The 19210-nt window shown below is 33.5% G+C and overlaps 2 protein-coding genes across 5 annotated transcripts; both read left to right on the top strand.

Annotated features, from left to right (window-relative positions):
* Positions 1 to 1099: 1099 nt before the first annotated feature.
* Positions 1100 to 6919, top strand: LOC104121153 (isocitrate dehydrogenase [NADP]-like). Of its 3 annotated transcripts, XM_009633067.4 has the most exons (17): positions 1114 to 1346; positions 1756 to 1957; positions 3051 to 3094; positions 3200 to 3309; positions 3474 to 3511; positions 3815 to 3892; positions 3984 to 4037; positions 4122 to 4223; positions 4400 to 4491; positions 4587 to 4690; positions 4815 to 4883; positions 4976 to 5091; positions 5227 to 5261; positions 5488 to 5630; positions 5893 to 6015; positions 6116 to 6208; positions 6551 to 6919. In XM_009633067.4, exons 3-16 carry the CDS (start codon positions 3059 to 3061, stop codon positions 6204 to 6206), a joined length of 1191 nt encoding a protein of 396 aa, XP_009631362.1. In that variant the 5' UTR covers positions 1114 to 1346; positions 1756 to 1957; positions 3051 to 3058; the 3' UTR covers positions 6207 to 6208; positions 6551 to 6919. The 3 variants fall into 3 exon arrangements, with proteins under 3 accessions (XP_009631361.4, XP_009631360.4, XP_009631362.1); XM_009633066.4 differs by lacking the exon at positions 1756 to 1957 and having other exon boundaries at positions 1100 to 1346; positions 4406 to 4491; XM_009633065.4 differs by lacking the exon at positions 1756 to 1957 and having other exon boundaries at positions 1100 to 1346.
* A 1385-nt stretch (positions 6920 to 8304) lies between these two features.
* LOC104121152 (dihydrolipoyllysine-residue acetyltransferase component 4 of pyruvate dehydrogenase complex, chloroplastic-like) lies at positions 8305 to 14218 on the top strand. 2 transcript variants are annotated; one of them, XM_070175420.1, is made up of 7 exons: positions 8307 to 9300; positions 9431 to 9622; positions 9757 to 9844; positions 9942 to 10012; positions 10109 to 10192; positions 12222 to 12344; positions 13942 to 14218. In XM_070175420.1, exons 1-6 carry the CDS (start codon positions 8449 to 8451, stop codon positions 12324 to 12326), a joined length of 1392 nt encoding a protein of 463 aa, XP_070031521.1. In that variant the 5' UTR covers positions 8307 to 8448; the 3' UTR covers positions 12327 to 12344; positions 13942 to 14218. The 2 variants fall into 2 exon arrangements, with proteins under 2 accessions (XP_070031522.1, XP_070031521.1); XM_070175421.1 differs by lacking the exon at positions 10109 to 10192 and having other exon boundaries at positions 8305 to 9300.
* Positions 14219 to 19210: the final 4992 nt, after the last annotated feature.

Here is a 19210-nt window from a genome sequence, read left to right as displayed (position 1 = left end):
AGTTTTGGGTCGTGACAATATTAACATGCATACAACTAAAACAAATACTTTTTTAACTTAAAAAGGCTTAGTCTAGAACAAAAATAGGAAATATATTAAAAATATAGGCGGATATAGGATTTGAAGCTTATGGGTTTCTATAGCAATCACAAGTTAATATACAATAATAATTGGGTTCATAATCAAATTTTTATAAATATTTAGTGAATTTCTTAATATAAATATATAGTTTGCGCAAAAGCTATTGGGTTCCCGTGAACCCATAAACTATACTCTCTATTTTATAACTCAAACATGACTATCAATATAATATTTACTCCCTCCGGTCCACAATAAGTGACTTTTTGGTTATTTTCACACAGAATAAGAAATTCACTTTTTAACATTAATTAGCAATGAAATTGACTACATTAACATTTGCTGTCTCTTCACATAAATACTCCTAATACATATTCCAACACTATTTACTTCACGGGCAATGTAGGAAAAAAATAATTCATTTATTCTTGAAATATGGAAAAATTAGATATTTTGAACCACAAAAAAAGTCAAAATATCACTTATTGTGGACCGCATGGAATATGTGATATTAAAAATATCGTATTTACTTATATGGGCACACACGCAATACGCGTACCAAATAATTAGTAATTAAAAAATGTATATCTATCGCGTGTGATACGTTCAGTATTCTTTGGGTTGATTTAGTAAGTGGAATTTTACGGAAAAAGAATTAGTGGACGTTTGGACGTAAGAATTGTAAAATTTCAAAAGAAAGCGATTTTTTTTTTCAAGTAAAAATGATATTTGAAAATTAGAGTTGTGTTTGGACATAAATATAATTTTGGGTTATTTTTAAAATTTTGTAAGTGATTTGAATGAAAATTTTGAAAAGCAAAAAATTTCAAAATTTATTTTTTAAGTAAAACTTAAAAATTTTATGGCTAAACACTGATTTTAAAAAAAAATTAAAAATGTTTTGAAAAAAATAAAAAGATTCTTATGTCCAAAGGGTCTCTTAGTATTGTATTCTGAGTAAGGTCGTTAAGACCAATAGTTGAATATTCATTGAGCTGTACCTACAAAAATGTCCTCTTTTTTTGTCTTTATGTCAATTTCGCACTTACCTTCAAAACTTCAACCTCTCCAAAGTACACTGTCTACTCAATTTCCCAACTACAATTCAAGCTTCTCTGGCCGACGAAGCTTTCTTTACCAAACTCCATTACACTTTATACCCCTTTATTTCCATATATCACCAGAATTTCCAGTTCTCAATCTCAATTCTTTACAAGAAATGGCTTTTCAAAAGATCAAAGTGGCTAATCCCATAGTTGAAATGGACGGTTAGATCTTTATGCTTCTTTTTCATTTGATTATCTGATCTTCTCTTTGTATGTTACTTTTTAAAATTTCTTGAAATTTATGTGTACAAAGAACTGTTTTAGTGTCAGTAAACTGTAATATCCTAATTATGTACTGATTTTAGTTCAAGACTTGATTTTTATGCTGTTTCTTGTTTCTAAATATCTTAATTATGTACTAATTTTAGTTCAAGAATTGATTTTTATGATGTTTCTTGTTTCTGGGGAAATTGGTTTCTTCTTAAGTACTAGAAAAGAATATCTCTGGAATCCTTTTTGCATTTTTATTCGCTATACTCACTAATTTTTAGAGGTTGTGATTTCATAAGATTATGTACTGGTTCTTGTTCAAGAATTGATTTTTGTGTTATTTTTTGTTTGGGTGGAACAGGTGTAACAGCTCAGTCCACTAGTGAGATTGTCTGTTTTGAGCATAAGTCTGAACGGCTTTAAAATGCGTCGGTAGGTGTAGGAGGTACTTGACTAAGAGTAAGGAAATTCAATTGGCTGGAGAAGTAATACTGTAATACAACTGAATGCAAAAATAATGAAGAAAGGTAGAAGGGGATGGGAATACAAAGGAAGATGAGGAAGTAAGTATCTCGCCAAATTTCTATCTGTCGAACTACTCCTAGCCACTGCTTCTTTACTAACCATCATCTCCAAATTGAATCACGCCTCCCAGGCTCCTAAACCACATCCCGTATGTAATCAGCGAACTTTGTAGAGAGTTGTTTGATACACATACTTGTTCTAACTGCTCGAGATTGGCATTCGTTTAGCTTCCACCACGTCCTCGACCGTGGCAGTCTGGTCCCTTTGGTTTACATCACTAGGGTCTAAGGCCTGTTTCTCTATATATCAACATCTCTCTGTGTTTTGTTAATGTGGGATTGGCCCAAGGTGTTACATACACCTCGCGTTAGGCTCTTACTAAGGTTTACCCCACCACTGCTTAAGGTTGCATGCGGAGTTCCTCTGATACCATATGTGACAGCCTAGTTCACTATATTGTCCATTTTGGGCCTAAGCCCACACAACTATTAAACGCGTCACTAGGATCTAAGGCTTGCTTCTGTATATACCCAGTATCTCTTCTCTGTTTTGTCAGTGTGGTATTTGCCTAGAGTGTAACAGAGGGTCTCTATATTAACCTCTATACCCAGTATCTCTTCTCTGTTTTGTCAGTGTGGTATTTGCCTAGAGTGTAACAGAGGGTCTCTATATTAACCTCTGGAAAAAATATCTCTGGAATCTTTTTGCATTTTTATGCAATATTCCGCTATTGTCTGGTGGGGCTTTTCGACCTTGTTGTTGCTCATGTGCATACTAATTGGCTAGAAGAATACAAGTGCTCTAATTCCTTTTAAAAAATGTTTTAACTTCTGAACTCTTGTTAGTGATAATCCACCAAATCTGGGTTTTCATGGTAAATTTTGTAAGTGAAGATTAAGTTCATCTCCAATGGGGCTGAAAATTTTGAGTATTGTCGTAGAAAAGGAGCATGATGAAATGATAATCAACCTACAAAGTATGATAAAAGTAGAAAAAACAATAAGAGTTCACATTGTGCGTTATGTCTGATAAATTAGTTTGGTCCACCACATTACTCATTGGTTCTTCTTAACTATCAAGAAATGTATTTTTTCCTTTTCTTATGTTGCTCTTCCTGGCTATGTGATGCAGGAGATGAAATGACGCGTGTAATTTGGAAATTAATTAAGGACAAGGTAACAAGTTGTTTTCCCTTATGTAGATGGCAGTAAAATTTTCGTGTTTATCCTCTCGTGTTAATTTCACAGTTGCTGATATATGAATTCTCTTTTATGCTTTAGCTCATCTTTCCCTTTGTGGAGTTGGATATAAAATACTTCGATCTTGGTCTTCCTCACCGTGATGCTACAGATGACAAGGTTACAATTGAAAGTGCTGAGGCTACTTTGAAGTATGTATTCATTTCTTTCTATCTTTTAGTTTCTACTTAATGAAAGAATAGCTGTTTTAGGAGCAAGCTCATACACTGTCTTGTCCTAATCTTTCCATGGATTACTGAACGTTTTCTCTTTATATGCCCAGCCTTATTATTTTTTTAACTAATAAAAATTGCAGGTATAATGTAGCAATTAAGTGCGCGACCATCACTCCAGGTGCTTGCTTTTTTGCCTGCGATTTTTTATCATTTGAATAACCTGCTGGTTTTGTACTAATAATGGTATTCAGAGTACAAGGGTAAAACCATCTAATTTCAGTGTGATATCAGACATCTTTTCTTTTTTTTAAATAAAATTTACGTGTTTAGAACCTACATCAAGGAACTATAAAATACAACTTAAAAGCATGTAAGAAAGTTTGAGAAAATCATAAGTTGTTTAACATATAAAATTTGACAAATGGATAATATAATAAGAAGTTGGACTTGGATTATAGTTAGATGTGAATGGCATTTGCAGATGAGGGCCGTATGAAGGAGTTTAACTTGAAGCATATGTGGAAGAGCCCAAACGGGACAATCAGGAACATTCTGAATGGTAAATCTCCATCTTCACTTGCCAATTTTGGTAGGTGATATCATTGTATGTTAGAATTGAAGGTAGCGATGCTTATTGGTTTTTGTTGCAGGTACCGTGTTCAGGGAACCAATCCTTTGCAAAAACGTTCCCCGACTTGTCCCAGGTATATTTTACTTCCTGCAGTTATATATTTGTTATTTGTTCGCTTAATACTGTCTTCGACTTACATAGATTAAGCTGACATCAGGTTGGTCAAAACCAATATGCATTGGAAGACATGCTTTTGGTGATCAATATCGAGCTACTGATACAGTAATTCAAGGACCTGGAAAACTAAAACTAGTATTTGGTAAAGTTTTTGCTCATCTCTGTAGTTGCATAAACCTGTATGATTTCGGAGATTTGCTAGATATTTGTTTGTTCTACTCTAGTTTGGCTACGAGTAAATTGGTTCAAGTTCGTTTACAACTTTCGGTGATTCTGTTAGAAAATGTTGCTGAGATATTGTACTGAACCTGATTGTAGTACCAGAAGGGAAGGATGAAAAGACCGAGTTTGAGGTTTACAACTTCACTGGTGCTGGTGGAGTAGCTCTGTCCATGTACAACACAGATGAGGTTTGTTTTTAGCAAAACTTTTGAGTGTACCTAAAATAGATAAGTAGATTACGCTGGATGGACTCATCTTGTGCTGCTTTTTTCTTTGTGTGAAGTCTATTCGCTCTTTTGCTGAAGCTTCTATGAACATGGCGTACCAAAAGAAATGGCCGCTCTATCTTAGCACAAAGAATACCATCCTTAAGAAATATGATGGAAGGTACAACTAGCCATTTCTCTGATTCTATTTTCTTTGTACATTCACCAATTAAATAGGATTTTTGCTTCCCCACCCTCCCTTTTTATTTTGGTTTCTCTTCTGATTTTTATGATCTTTTCTGAAGATTCAAGGACATATTCCAGGAAGTTTATGAGTCAAATTGGAAAATAAAGTTTGAGGAAGCTGGAATCTGGTAAAGCACCCAACTTTTCATTTCCAACAACTGGTTCTTGTTAATGATTGTAAATGACAGAGATGGTTAAATGCTTGAATTCGTAAAAATAGGTATGAACATCGCCTCATCGATGATATGGTTGCTTATGCTTTAAAAAGTGATGGTGGTTATGTATGGGCGTGCAAAAACTATGACGGGGATGTACAAAGTGATTTCTTAGCACAAGGTATGCGCGGCCAACTTGGTAAACGTTATCTATCTAGTACGCATAAAAGATACTTGTTTAATTTTCCCTTTTGCTTCCTACTTTTGTGCTCGTATGAGCTTGTAATTATTCTTAAATTGTTTATTACTTGAACAGGATTCGGATCCCTTGGATTGATGACATCGATTCTGGTATGTTCTCTATCTGCTTCCACTTTTCCCTTCAGCTAGTTTCTTTGATTTTTAATGCTTTTTTACCTCGTGATTCATGTAATTATTGGTTGAGAGATCGTCTCTTAGATATAGAAATTTTAAGTTTTCTAGAAAATAAGGCTTATCATTCATTTGATCATTTTGTCGTCACTGCTAATGTGCGACCTTATTTTGGATTCTAATTTGGTTGGAATATTTGGTTCAGATATGTCCAGATGGAAAGACCATAGAGTCAGAAGCAGCCCATGGAACTGTGACACGGCACTACAGGGTTCATCAAAAAGGAGGTGAAACCAGCACGAACAGCATTGCCTCGATTTTTGCTTGGACTCGTGGACTTGCACATAGGTAGGACATTTTTGGTACTTAATTTGCTATGCTTAGAGTCCTAACGCTTTGGCCTGGTGGTAAGAGCGTAGTATATGATGTGTGGGTTAGACGCACACCTGGTGTTTAAGTGGAGAAGGGTAGAGGGTCAGGTGCATTATCCATCGAGTTGCGATGCACCACTGACGCTCGCGGATTTCTCCGTTATTAAGAAAAAAAAAATTGCTTTGGTTAGATTTTTAATGATAGCATTACTGAACAAATAATCATGTATTTTGAACAGGGCAAAGTTGGACAACAATGCTGCACTCTTGGATTTCACCAAGAAACTAGAAGCAGCTTGCATTGGTGCGGTGGAGAATGGAAAAATGACCAAAGATTTAGCACTTATTGTCCACGGATCCAAGTGAGCTCTTTTACTCTTTCTTATTCATAGTATTTTTTCTGATCTGAAGTTAACCCTTTTTGCTGTCATTGCTATAACTTACTCTATTGAAACCATATAGGGTTGCTAGACATCAATATGTGAACACTGAAGAGTTCATCGACGCTGTGGCTGAGGAGCTGAAAGCTAGACTTCTGAAAGCGAAGATTTAAGTGTACCTTTTTTCTGATCCGAAACTTATCTTTTTTCTTACAGGGATTTAGTTGTGACTCCGTTTGATATAATCTACTAAGATGTTCTTCTTGTATAGCACAAAAAATCCTTCTCGACACCACTTCTTCTCACCAATCTTCACTCTTTAATACTCACGATTATTACCATAGCTCACGCTCGCTCCCCAACATTTTGGAACCTGATTTTCAACCCCCTTGCCTTTGGTCCGCATCCCGTACAACCATCTAATTATCCCCTTCATTCATTAAAGTTTTCATATCGGTATGTTGCTTTTGTAATAATCATAGTTCTTTCCTTTACTCTTCTTTTGTTTTCCTGATAGGTCTGCATATAGAGGAGGAAATTGCGCCAGAACTTTGTGGATTGATAAATAAGATGCCATTCCATTGGCAGAGTTATACCATTTTACCTGTGAAATTTACTCAGGAATGGGATTAGGAGGACTATAACTATATTATGCTCTCTTTTATTCAATTTTTCTGCCTGGACTTTAACTTCGGCTGCCTGTAGAAAATATAAAGAACGTCTAGTTCTTTTTTATTATTATTATTTTTAACTTATGTAATATTAGATTGAGATGAGCTTGAATTGAGCAATATGGATAGTGGCGATTCAATAATTGATTGTAACTTGCTTGGGATTGAGACATAACTGTTATTTGTTTTACTTAGTTTGTTATTTGTTTTACTTAGTTCATGACTGATTCTATGTTCAGTTGATTCTAAAAATCTTATAAAATCTATACATAAGAAAATTAGGGTAATGTTTCACATTTCCATTTGCATCTTACCTGTTTTCTAAGTCACTGTATTATCTCAAGTCTAAAGAAAAATCATTATTGTTGATCCAACATCATACATGTAAACATATTAATAAAAAGAATTACTATTTATTTGCTGAATAGACAGGTAGATTATCATTACTATGCTTAACAAAAAAACACTGTGAAAAGTCCACATTTGCCCCTGTTACATTATTATTGTTTTATTATTAGTTGCTGTGGCGACTAAGTTAGCCACATAAATAATAAAATGCGCCACAAAATAATTTTAGATACATATAGTATGATTTTGATTAATTTGCAAAATAAATAAAGCAATAATTAAATAATGCTAAAAGTTATGGTTAACAAATTTAGACAATGAACTAAGCTTATATACTGGTTTGTTTTTCATAAGTATTAATTATTATAACCTGTCGAGATGTCAAATATGCTAGAATTCTCTCATAAGAGTCGTCACTAAAACTTTGCTCTTGAGGGGTGACAAGGCAGTATTTTGGTGGCAACTAATGTGTCGCGATAAATAATTGTCCCTAAAACTGTGATCGCAACTACAAAAATTGTCATATATAGTAATACTGTTGGTGGCGAGTGACGACTGTGGTAGTCGCCACCAAAAGTCATCCCGAAACTTATTAGGTCGTTTAACTAGCTTTACTTGTAGTGGCGACTAAAAGCCACCACGAAAAACTTTATTCACATAGTGCTTTAACATCAATAAATATGAAAGTGAGTTGTTGAAGCCAAATAAATTGTTCTTTAAAATATATATTTTCAAATAATTCTTATTTTTAAATTTATTTTGCATATAATTTCTATGTAATTTTTTCCACCAAGCTTGGACCAATATGAATGTGCATTCGCCTATATTGTATTATCATTGTTATTATTATTAGGTGTTATGACGATTATAATTGAACACAAAAATAGACAAATACGTCACAAAATAGATTTTAGGTACGTATAACACTACTTTTATTGGCGACTATTGAGGTCCTCATTGATATGCAAGGGGTCATATTGCACTACTTTTGGTGGCAACGGTAGAAATTGCCGCAAATGTAACAACGGAGTGCGCGTAAACTCTTATTATGAAAACGCTCCTTACCAAAGTGTTCTCAATTTCAATTATATCACCACACTCTTTGATGATAGTAATGAAACTCATCAATGAAAAACTCAACTTGAAATGCAGCAAAAGTAAATTACAACAAAGAAAATGAAAGTCATGCAATTCCAAAGTAAAATTTTTAAAAGATTTCTATAAATTAAAGAAAAAAATTCACATCTAAGAATATAGTTGAAATTACTCAAATGTAATGTCCAAACGAAATAACTGTTCCTTGTCTTCTCCGCCCCTTTTCAGGCCACTCTTCTTTCTCTTCTTCACATATAAGAGCTTAACCAATTAATTCCTCTAAACCACTTCGGCATTTCCAATGGCGTCGGTTGTCCAATCCAAGTCGCCGGCTCTCTCATTCTCCTCCACAATCTCTTCTCCTTCTTCCCTCCGATCTTCCGCCGCGGCGGCGGCGGCGGCGGCGGCATTCCCTCGCCAATACAAACTCCCCTCTGTCCAATCGAAGATCCGTGAGATTTTCATGCCCGCTCTCAGTTCTACCATGACCGAAGGCAAAATTGTCTCCTGGACTAAGTCCGAGGGTGACGTCCTCTCCAAAGGAGAATCTGTAGTGGTCGTCGAATCTGATAAAGCTGACATGGACGTTGAGACATTCTACGGTGGCATTCTCGCTGCTATCGTTGTCAACGACGGCGAGACCGCTCCTGTTGGCGCTCCTATTGGGCTCTTAGCTGAGACTGAAGATGAAATTGCCGAAGCCAAAATTAGAGCCAAAGGCCAATCCAAACTAGAAACCTCTCCGGCTGCTACCACTACCAGTGATGCTGCAGCTGCAGCTGCCCCCAAAGTTGCTCCTCCTGATGGACAAATTAAGATTGTCGCCACGCCTTATGCGAAGAAGTTAGCGAAGCAGCACAAAGTTGATATCAATAAAGTGACTGGGACGGGGGCATTTGGACGGATTACCCCAGAGGATGTCGAGAAGGCCGCAGGGATTACTCCTAAAAGCATTCCCGCTGCCACTGCAGTAGCTGCTCCTCCGATCCCGGCTGCAAAAGCGTCTCCAACTGACATTCCAGGGTCGACCCTTGTTCCTTTCACCACAATGCAAATTGCAGTATCAAAGAATATGATGGAGAGCCTCTCTATTCCCACATTCCGTGTTGGATATCCAGTTAGTACGAACGCCCTCGATGCGCTGTATGAAAAGGTAAGTTCATCTATTTATGTTGATGCATCAAATGCTGTGGTGGGAATTTCATAGAAATGGCAAATGAACTGATACCTATTTGCATTTACATTCTGGGGCTTGACATGCTTTGAAATTCAATTAATAACAGGTTAAGCCAAAAGGTGTTACAATGACTGCACTGTTAGCTAAAGCTGCAGCAATGGCCCTGGCTCAACATCCTGTTGTGAACGCCACTTGTAAAGACGGAAAGAGCTTTACTTATAATAGCAGTATAAATATTGCTGTTGCTGTGGCAATTAATGGTGGATTGATCACCCCAGTGCTTCAGGATGCTGACAAGGTAGCGTAATTACATTCTCTATTTCTAAATGAAGCAACATTCTCTTTGCATGGGTTGGTTATATTCACAAGTGAGGTCGAGAAAGATGTATAGTTTAGTGGTAGAATGCTTATCATTTTGTTACCTTGGTGTAGTTGGATCTTTATCTATTGTCTCAAAAGTGGAAGGAATTGGTAGACAAGGCTAGGGCTAAGCAACTTCAGCCACACGAGTACAATTCAGGTAACAATTTGTTTTATTTGTCTTTAAATGTGTACCTCTGTAGCTAATTCATCCAATGAGATCTTGGAGTACTGACATTGAAAGGTTTTGTTTTCAGGGACTTTCACGTTGTCCAACTTAGGCATGTTTGGTGTGGACAGATTTGATGCTATTCTTCCTCCTGGCCAGGTTAGAAATTAGATGTAGCATTTTCTTCTATTTCTGTTTACAAGTCATTCAGTTCTTATGAAGTAGCAACTATTCTGAAACTGGGATAATGTTCAGGGGGCTATTATGGCTGTTGGAGCATCAAAACCAACTGTTGTCTCTGACTCTGAAGGTTTCTTCTCTGTCAAAAATAAGATGCTGGTATGTCTTGTATCCAGTTCTCGTGTTCAAGCTGTTGCAACTGCTAGTTTTAATAATGAAAACAATTGATGAAGTCAATCATGAAAAACCTTTGTTTCTTCCTCTCTTTTGTTGGTCGGGTTAGAGAGTGTTTAGTTGGAGGAGATGCAAAATCACAAAACAAGTTTTAGTTATATAAATACTCGCTCTTATTTTATATAAGTTTCTCGCATAACTTGCATGACCCATCACAAAAACTAAATTCGTTTAGTTTTGATCTAAATTGTGGTGAAAGCCATTACTATATTTTCCCCTTGAATGTTGAAAGTTGGAAAACAGAACGTATTACTTTCACCATTTGCCTATTGAGATCTAAGAAGCCTTGGCCTTCCTTCAGGTGATTGCAATAAAAAATCCTGTTACTTGTTTTTCTTCAACGTTTGGTGGCTTTGAGAGGATTTTAATGATAACTGCTTTATCCTTGTATTTCTTTCTTCTATTTTGGGTCTCATATCTTGTTTCATTATTTAAATTCTTTTTCAATAAACTTTGTTCGTTTGTTTTGTATATTGTTTCCACTTGTTAACTTCTAATTAAAATTCTGATTCTCTGAAAATTACACATTGAGTTTATGAAATACTGAAGTGTTATCAATGAGATATCCTCAAAGATCTATCACCCACATTCATCCTGACATATCCCTGCTTTTCTTCTACTTCATTCCTATTCTTATCTGTTTTATTACATAGTTGTCCTACATGAATTGTAAAAGGGCGTCCAGAGAGGTCTATAACGTTCTTGGGCTAGTCCACTCATAGCCTAAATGTGTTTGGTAGAGTGCTCAGATTTTTTCACTAATTCCTTTATTTATATCGTGATCATGGTCCATGGTCTGCTCCGCATTTGTGTAAATATATGATCAGTTCCTGTACCAGTGAAATCAGTGGCCTTATGATTGCTTAAGTTATTACAACTACGCCTCAGTCCCAAACAAGTTGGGGTCAGCGATATGGATCCTTACTTCTTTCTTTAAGCTCAACTCATATCATGGTCATTACAAAAACAAAATAAAAGTGAAAGTGAAAAATAATATATATATATATATATATATATATATATATATATATATATATATGGGTTTTGCTAACCTACTACAGATGTAGTAGGGGTTAGCATTGTATGCATATTGCAGTTCTCCAAATTTTAGGAATCTATTATTTGCTCTCACATTTTAGCTCCTTTGAGGAGTTTCTATTTATCCCTTATGTGGTGTCTGAACGCTATTTGCACCTTCTATTTCATGTGGTCATTTTGATATAATATAATCTTGTATCATCATGCATCCATCTTAACATTAATTTCTACAATAATCACCTTGTAGTAAGTGATGGTGGCCATCAGAGGTGAGAAACACATTCCCATATAGTATTGATAGTCTCCTCTATGTAGAGCTTTCCTCTTATTTGGAGAGGTATTTTCATATCGTATAGCATTCCTGTAGCATTTTCTCAATTCTGGTCATACTATGGTCAGTTATGTACGTTACATATTCTTCTATCTTTTGAAATGGCGGAGTCTAGATATTTGAATTGTCATCGATTAGACATCTAGTCCTGTCTAATTGCACTTTAGACTCATCCTGTATATACATAAAGCTAGAAGATATAGCACTGTAGTCTTGTTGGTTCACCGATTCATCAGACCATTTATTAATTGGTTATTCCTTGTGCTTGTACATTTCTTGGATGAGTCCTATATCTCTGCTTCTTCAATGGAGTCTTCTCGAACTGCAAACTTAGGCATGAGTGCAATGATATTTGGCTCTTTGGTACAGTCCAATTTTATGCTGGCTCCAACCTTTTTCTGTCTATTTCTTTGTGTGTTTTCTTTGTGTGCCGTGTTGCTTGCTTGAAAGAGAGTACAACTACTGATATTGTAATTAATCATTTGAATGTAAAGTAAAGGCGTGGCTTTGAAGCTTAACCGAGGCCCTGCTATAAAATTGCTTGACGTAACGTTCTTAACATAACCTTCTTATTATGTTATACAGGTGAATGTCACGGCAGATCACCGGATTATTTATGGTGCTGACTTGGCAGCCTTCCTTCAAACGTTCTCAAAGATTGTCGAGAACCCAGAGAGCTTGACAATGTAGATACAGAATTAATATAAGGTAAGATTTTAATTCTTATTCTTTTTTTTCCCATCTGATTGATAAAATCGTCTGCCGTTTCAATCAATAGCTTCTGACCGTTTTCTGCTATGTTGTACTAAAACTTTCCTGTAGTGCAATTATATTGCATTCTTACTCCAATGCTTATAATTAATCAATTAATAACAATTCCCAACTCAACTCGAAAAGTTAATAAAGTCAACCCTCGAGCCCACGTGCTCGGATTCTAAAATTTTCGAAGATAAACTTTACCCATAACATTACAAACTTAAATATATGATTTATTCCTAATTTCATTTCCAAAAGCGTGGTAAAAATCCAAAATTATTTTTCTCTTAAAATCTCATAATTTTCACAAATTATTATGTTTAAATCCACATATAATCCATGTATTTCACTAATATTATGTGGGAATTACTTACCTTGCCATAGATGACAAAACTATCCCCTTGAAACTCTCCAAACATCGCCCCAACTAAGTAAAAATGAAAGAAAATGGGCCAAATCATGTAAAAAATCAAGTCAGTCCACGCACGTTCTTCTTCGCGATCGCGGGAGCATCTTCGCGATCGCGAAGGCTAAAATCACTGTCTCCAAAATTCATCTACGCATTCGCGACCAACGGGCCGCGTTTGTGAAGCCTTAACTGCTCCAGGCCCAGCTCCCCTTTCTTCTACGCATTCGCGGCCTCCATGTCATGTTTGCGTAGGTTGCCTCGGCTCCTTTTCTGCGTTCATGACCCCTGTGTCACGTTCGTGATGAGAAAATCCAGCATTCCTTAAAATACTTCTTCGCAAACGCGTGAATCCCTTCACGTTCATGAAGAACAAAACCAAACACCAGCAACAGCAAATCCTCCAAACTTGGTCCGAAACCATCTCGAAACACACCCGAGGCCTCCCGGGACCCCATCCAATCATACCAACCAGTTACATAACTTAATATGGTCCCGCTCTAGGCATCAAATCACTTCAAACATCATCAAAACTATGAATCGACGATCAAAACCTTTCTTTAAACCTTAAAACCTTCAAACTTCGACGAACGCGTCCAAATTACACTTAAACATTCCGGAATGATGCCAAACTTTACGTACAAGTCATAAATCATGATACGAACAAATTCCAAGGCTCATAACCCCAAATGGACATCAATAACACCAAAGTCCTTTTGGAATGAAACAATAATATTTTTTCCCTTTTGCGGAATTTTTGGATACTTTTGTTTTTTGCAAATTCTAAATATTAAACATGTTTAATGACTTAATCAAACCGGTAACAGTAGTGGGCCGGATAAGATTTATTTATCGAGTTGGCAGGTGACGAAAACTGATGTTCATATTTTGAAATTGTAAGTATTGACGAAGACTAATAGTCATTCAAGGATTGGTTTATTCAAGACAATGGAACAGGCAATGAAATGTATAGAAATAAATCCCATTCAGGTGATTCTAAGCGGATCATGACAATATATAAGGTCAAATGCAAAGATTCCTTAGTTAATATACAATTTCCCAATCAGCGGAGTATCTGGAAAGATAACTTGATGGCCTTTGTACAATGAATGGATTCATGAAATTCTTCATTTGACATTGCAGGCACTCAAAAATGTAAAAGCACATAGGAGATATACATGAATGAATGTCATAGAGGTAAGAGCACAGCTACACATCAAGTGGCTAAGTCTAGCTCCCACTTAATAATTACACTTGCTTTCTAACAAAGTTCTCAATTTTTTAGATTTCTTACTGCATCTCAACTTCCTATCTGGTAAATGTATTATACCAGTCATCCTTTAAAATTTTAATTTTCGGAATGACTCCAAAATTTCTTGTCTGTATACTAGATTATTATATCTGAACTTTCATAAGGCGACATATATAGCAGTACTTTTGATGGCGACAAAAGAGTCGCCACAGTCACTAAAACTTCGTACTTTTGCTGGCGACCAAAGAGTCGCCACAAAAAGTCGTCACTTGAACTTTAGTCACAACTACAGAGGGCGACATATAGTAATACTTTTGGTTGCGACTTTGGAAGTCACCACGAAAATATTCATTCACATAGTGATTTAACAACAAAAAACATGAAAGTGACTTGTTGAAGCCAAATAAATTATTCTTTAAAACATTACTTTTCTCAGAGAAAATATTGGCTAATCCAAATAATTTTATTTTTATTTTTATTTTTATAAAATAAATTCACCAAGCTAAGACCAATATGAATATGCAGTCACCCTTGTTGTATTATTATTGTTATTATTATTAGCAGTTGTGATGACCATAATCGCAGACATAAATAGACAAATGCGCCACAAATAGATTTTGGTGGCGACTATTGAGGTTTGTCAGTTGTCACTGAAATTTAGGTCGCAACTCCGAAAGCTGTAGAAGCTGCCAGGAATGTCATCACTAAATTTTATATTTCATGTAGTCTCTAGTAGTAACAAACATGAAAGTGAGTTGTTGAAGCCAAGTAGATCATTCTTTAAAGCATTAACTTTTTTCATAGAAAATATTGGCTAATTCAAATAATTTTCCTTTTTGTTTTACTTTACATATAATTTTTGTGAATATTTTCCGTGATGTGAATATGCATTGACGTCTAGTTCTTTCTTTTTATTATTTTTGACTTGTGTAATATTAGACTGTTGTTTTACTTAGTCCATGACTGATTCCATGTTCACTTGATTCTAAAAATCTTATAAAATCTATCCATAATAAAATTAGGGTTGTTTCACATTTCTGTCTGCATCTTACCTGTCATCTAAGTCAATAAAACTTCTTGAACTATGTTTGTAATTGGCTAACTGCCGTGAGAGGACTGAGCAAGTCGAGATAAGCTATATCGAAATAGTATATATATATATATAACGTTTGGTTTCTAGACATAACTCATGCAAGGTTTAATACCGACAATCAAACATATTAGTTTTATAGTAATTATATTAAGTTATGCAGGATTCAAAATAAAAGACCAAACATTGCATAAGTTATATGAAATTTTATATCAAGATTGAAATTTTCTTTATCTCAAACCGTACACGATATCACGTCATATTAATTTCTTTTTTTGGCTAGCTTAGCCCAATAATCATTAAACTTACATACTTTATATAGTACAAGTAAAGGTAAAAAGAAAAAGGAAATCTGAAAACTGTTTTAGATAATGACTTCTTTGCAAAATGAGTGGCTAGAATGTTGGATAGGGCATGCCAATAAACTTTTTGCTTTAGATATCCATCATTCTGAACCTCTAGTTTGACTAATTTGAATTCAGGTCTCGTTAAGGGTAATAACTTAGTGAGAGGAAAAGACCAAAACAATATATCATCTTTGGCTTTAGAATTAAAGTCATACATATTCTTTCATATGGATCGCTAATAGTACATTTACTTTAACAAAGTGATGCACTTTTAGTCATAACACTGAAAAAAAGCCCAAAAACATACATTATTTTTGGCTTTAGACTCAAAGTCATACATATTCTTCTACATGGAGCACTAATAGTCCATTTACTTTAACAAAGTGGTGCACTTTTAGTCATAACACTAAACACATTTTAATTTTTAACAGAATCTAAGATCTGACAAAATATATGTTCCCTTTATTTTCTTGTTTACCTAAAGAAATAAAGATGACAGATTTATCTGGATAGCAAATAGTAAATATACATAGAATTTATTTACTATTTATCTATTTACTATACGTAAAATATACATTTTACTAAGAAATGTTAAACGCCGGTAATTTTTATTTGCAATGATTTTTATCTAGATAACCTCAAATGTTATCTAAATTTTTTATTATATATACATAAAATAAAAATAAATATTATGTTTACTATACGCTGACTCCCATAAAATAAAAACATCTAATAAATATATATATTATGTATATTTATTTTAGTAATAAAATTTATTTTACTCTCAGCAATGATTTTACGTATATTTATTTTATGTCAACGTATAGTAAATATTATGTATATAATAAAAAATCTAGATAACATTTGAGGTTATCTAGATAAAAATCATTGCAAATAAAAATTAACGGTGTTTAACATTTCTTAGTAAAATGTATATTTTACGTATAGTAAATAGATAAATAGTAAATAAATTCTATGTATATTTACTATTTGCTATCCAGATAAATCTGTCATCTTTATTTCTTTCGGTAAACAAGAAAATAAAGTCAACAGATATTTTGTCAGATCTTAGATTTCTGTTAAAAATTAAAATGTGTTTAGTGTTATGACTAAAAGTGCACCACTTTGTTAAAGTAAATGAAATATTAGTGCTCCATGTGGAAGAATATGTATGACTTTGAATCTAAAGCCAAAGATAATGTATGTTTTTGGGCTTTTTTCAGTGTTATGACTAAAAGTGTACCACTTTATTAAAGTAAATGTACTATTAGTACTCCATATAAAAAATATGTATGAATTTGATTCTAAAATCAAAGATGATGTATTGTTTTGGTGTTTTCCTCACTTAGTGATGAACCTCTGGTTTGACTAAATTGAATTCGCGACTCATTAAGGGTAATAACTGAGTGGACGTAAATTTTTATTATGAAAACACTCCTTACAAAGGTTTTCTTATTGTTAGAGCTCGAATTCAAAATATCTAGATAAGCGAATAGCAATTCCAATTATAAAACTAACTTGAAATGCAGCAAAAGTAAATTACAAGAAAGAAAACGAAAGTCAAGCAACTCCAAAATAAACTTTTTAAAAAGATTTCTATAAATTAAAGAAAAAATCCACATCTAAGAATATAGTTAAAATTACTGAAATATAATGTCCAAAAAAAAAGAGCCATCAAAAGCCCTCTCTCTCGTACAGGGTGTTTTCATTGCTGGCGCACTCTATTCCCCTCTATTTTTCTCCCCTTTCACATTTCCAATTGACTCGAAGAAAATTTTAGATATTTTTATAACAAAAGTAGAAGCTCTGGAACTTTCTAATGGAACAAATTAAGATCACAAAAGTAGTTATTAACGGTTTTCATACACTTTCTTTCCCCAAATCAGCGGCGGAGCTGAAGTTCTAATGCTAAGTTCTGTAAATTAAATCGTAATAATTTTGACCAAAATTTTGTATTTGTATTATAAAATCCGTTGAATATCTATAAATAATTTATTCGGTCATTAAAGTACCTTTTTTTCAGAGTTTGGAACTCATAAATTCAAAATTATAAATTCGCTTCTACCCCAAATAACTAAAAGAACGGGTAAATAATACAATACTCTCTAAATCAGCCTCTGAATAATTATGACTTATAACTAATTTGATTGTATAAATATTTTTTATATTATTTGCGCATAAAACTTAAACTCTTAAAAATATCATAAAAATATTAATATCAACGACATCGCAATGGAAGGTCTTTTTCCAAGTACTATGATAGATTTGACTGTTCAAAGTATCTCTTCAATGTGCAGTCGGCAATGTAGAAATGTCTAAGATTGTTGTGAGGTTCAATATTCATACTTGACTTTTAATATAAACTTTTTACCACTTTCAATATTGCTTTTTGTAACTGTACTAGTATTAGCACACCCACGCGGATGCGCGGACACTAATCATATTAAATATTTGAGTTATTTGAATTATATGTAAATAATCTTAAAATTTAAACTTTCTCGATAAATATAGATAATAATTGGATATTAATTAAGAAACACACATAAAAATGATTAAACATTTCTCAAATCTTCTAGTTATAATTTTTTTTTTTTTAGATACCATTTTCGCCGGTGTCATTGGATCCAAAAAATAGTCATAGCAAAATAATAACTCATGTTTATAGCAAAACAATCAAAGGTTGAGACTACGAACAAAAAGTATTTTTATTTTAAAATTTCAGTTTCTAAAACTTTATTTTTCAATAATAATTATTTTATAATAATGTAATAATTATTTTTATAATAATGTAAGTGAAAATATTATCCTTAATTCAAAACTCACTTTAATCGGCTATCTAAAATTAAAAAAATTCTTTAGCTAGTGATTTTTTTTTCTAGTATGACTCCATTTTGATCTTTGACATTAACCGTGTTAAATATCTGAGTTGTTTAAATTATATGTAAATAACCTTAAAATTTAAACCTTCTATATAGTTATAGATAATCATTAGATATTGATTAAGAAATACTACATGAAATTTTAATATTTTCTCAAATATCGTAGTGATAATTTTATTTTTGCACCATTATTATTGGTGTCATTGGAACCTAAAAAAAGTCACAAAGCGAAATAATAACTCGTATTTATGAGCTATGGCAAAGCACAAAGATTGACACAAGATGAACGATTCTTTGGTTACAACGTGACTCTTTTATTACGACTTGAATTCTTATTTGGTATGCTATTATGTTTAAAAGAATATTTCTATTTTGAAATTTTAATTTATAAAACATTATATATTTTTCAATAATGATTATATTTATAATGATACAAGTGAAGATATTATCCTTAATTTAAAATCCACTCTAATCGGCTATCTAAAAATTTAAATAATTCTTTGACAGGTGAAATTTTATTTCAGTATGACTCCGTTGGAGTAGTTTATCGATATCTCTAGCCATAGATTTTGAATTTAGAATACCCTACATATATATATTTTTTGTTATTTGAATCATTAAATGTTAGATTAATTGATTGTTTGTATATAACATTGCATATATTATCTTAAAATTGTCAAAAAAAAATAAAAATCGATACCATACTTGGCTTAACCTCAATGCAAACTACTTCAATTGTATTTAAATTCAAATATCATATTAGTTTGTTAGTAATAGTGATTTTTTTTTAAAAACGATACACAATGTAAATAAAAAATAAATATTCTAAAATATCCTTATCTTA

This window comes from Nicotiana tomentosiformis, chromosome 5 (assembly GCF_000390325.3).
Source record: "Nicotiana tomentosiformis chromosome 5, ASM39032v3, whole genome shotgun sequence".
NCBI classification, from domain to species: Eukaryota; Viridiplantae; Streptophyta; class Magnoliopsida; order Solanales; family Solanaceae; genus Nicotiana; species Nicotiana tomentosiformis.
This window is presented reverse-complemented; position numbering and strand designations above follow the sequence as displayed.

Excerpts from the sequence above, each read along its gene's own strand:
- LOC104121152 (XM_070175420.1), top strand. The coding sequence starts at position 8,449 with ATGGCGTCGGTTGTCCAATCCAAGTCGCCGGCTCTCTCATTCTCCTCC. Across the intron at positions 9,623-9,756 it reads TGCTTCAGGATGCTGACAAG|TTGGATCTTTATCTATTGTC; the intron begins GTAGCGTAATTA and ends ACCTTGGTGTAG. Across the intron at positions 10,013-10,108 it reads CTATTCTTCCTCCTGGCCAG|GGGGCTATTATGGCTGTTGG; the intron begins GTTAGAAATTAG and ends GATAATGTTCAG.
- LOC104121153 (XM_009633065.4), top strand. The coding sequence starts at position 1,109 with ATGTCAATTTCGCACTTACCTTCAAAACTTCAACCTCTCCAAAGTACA. Across the intron at positions 1,347-3,050 it reads TCCCATAGTTGAAATGGACG|GAGATGAAATGACGCGTGTA; the intron begins GTTAGATCTTTA and ends TATGTGATGCAG. Across the intron at positions 4,038-4,121 it reads CGTTCCCCGACTTGTCCCAG|GTTGGTCAAAACCAATATGC; the intron begins GTATATTTTACT and ends AGCTGACATCAG.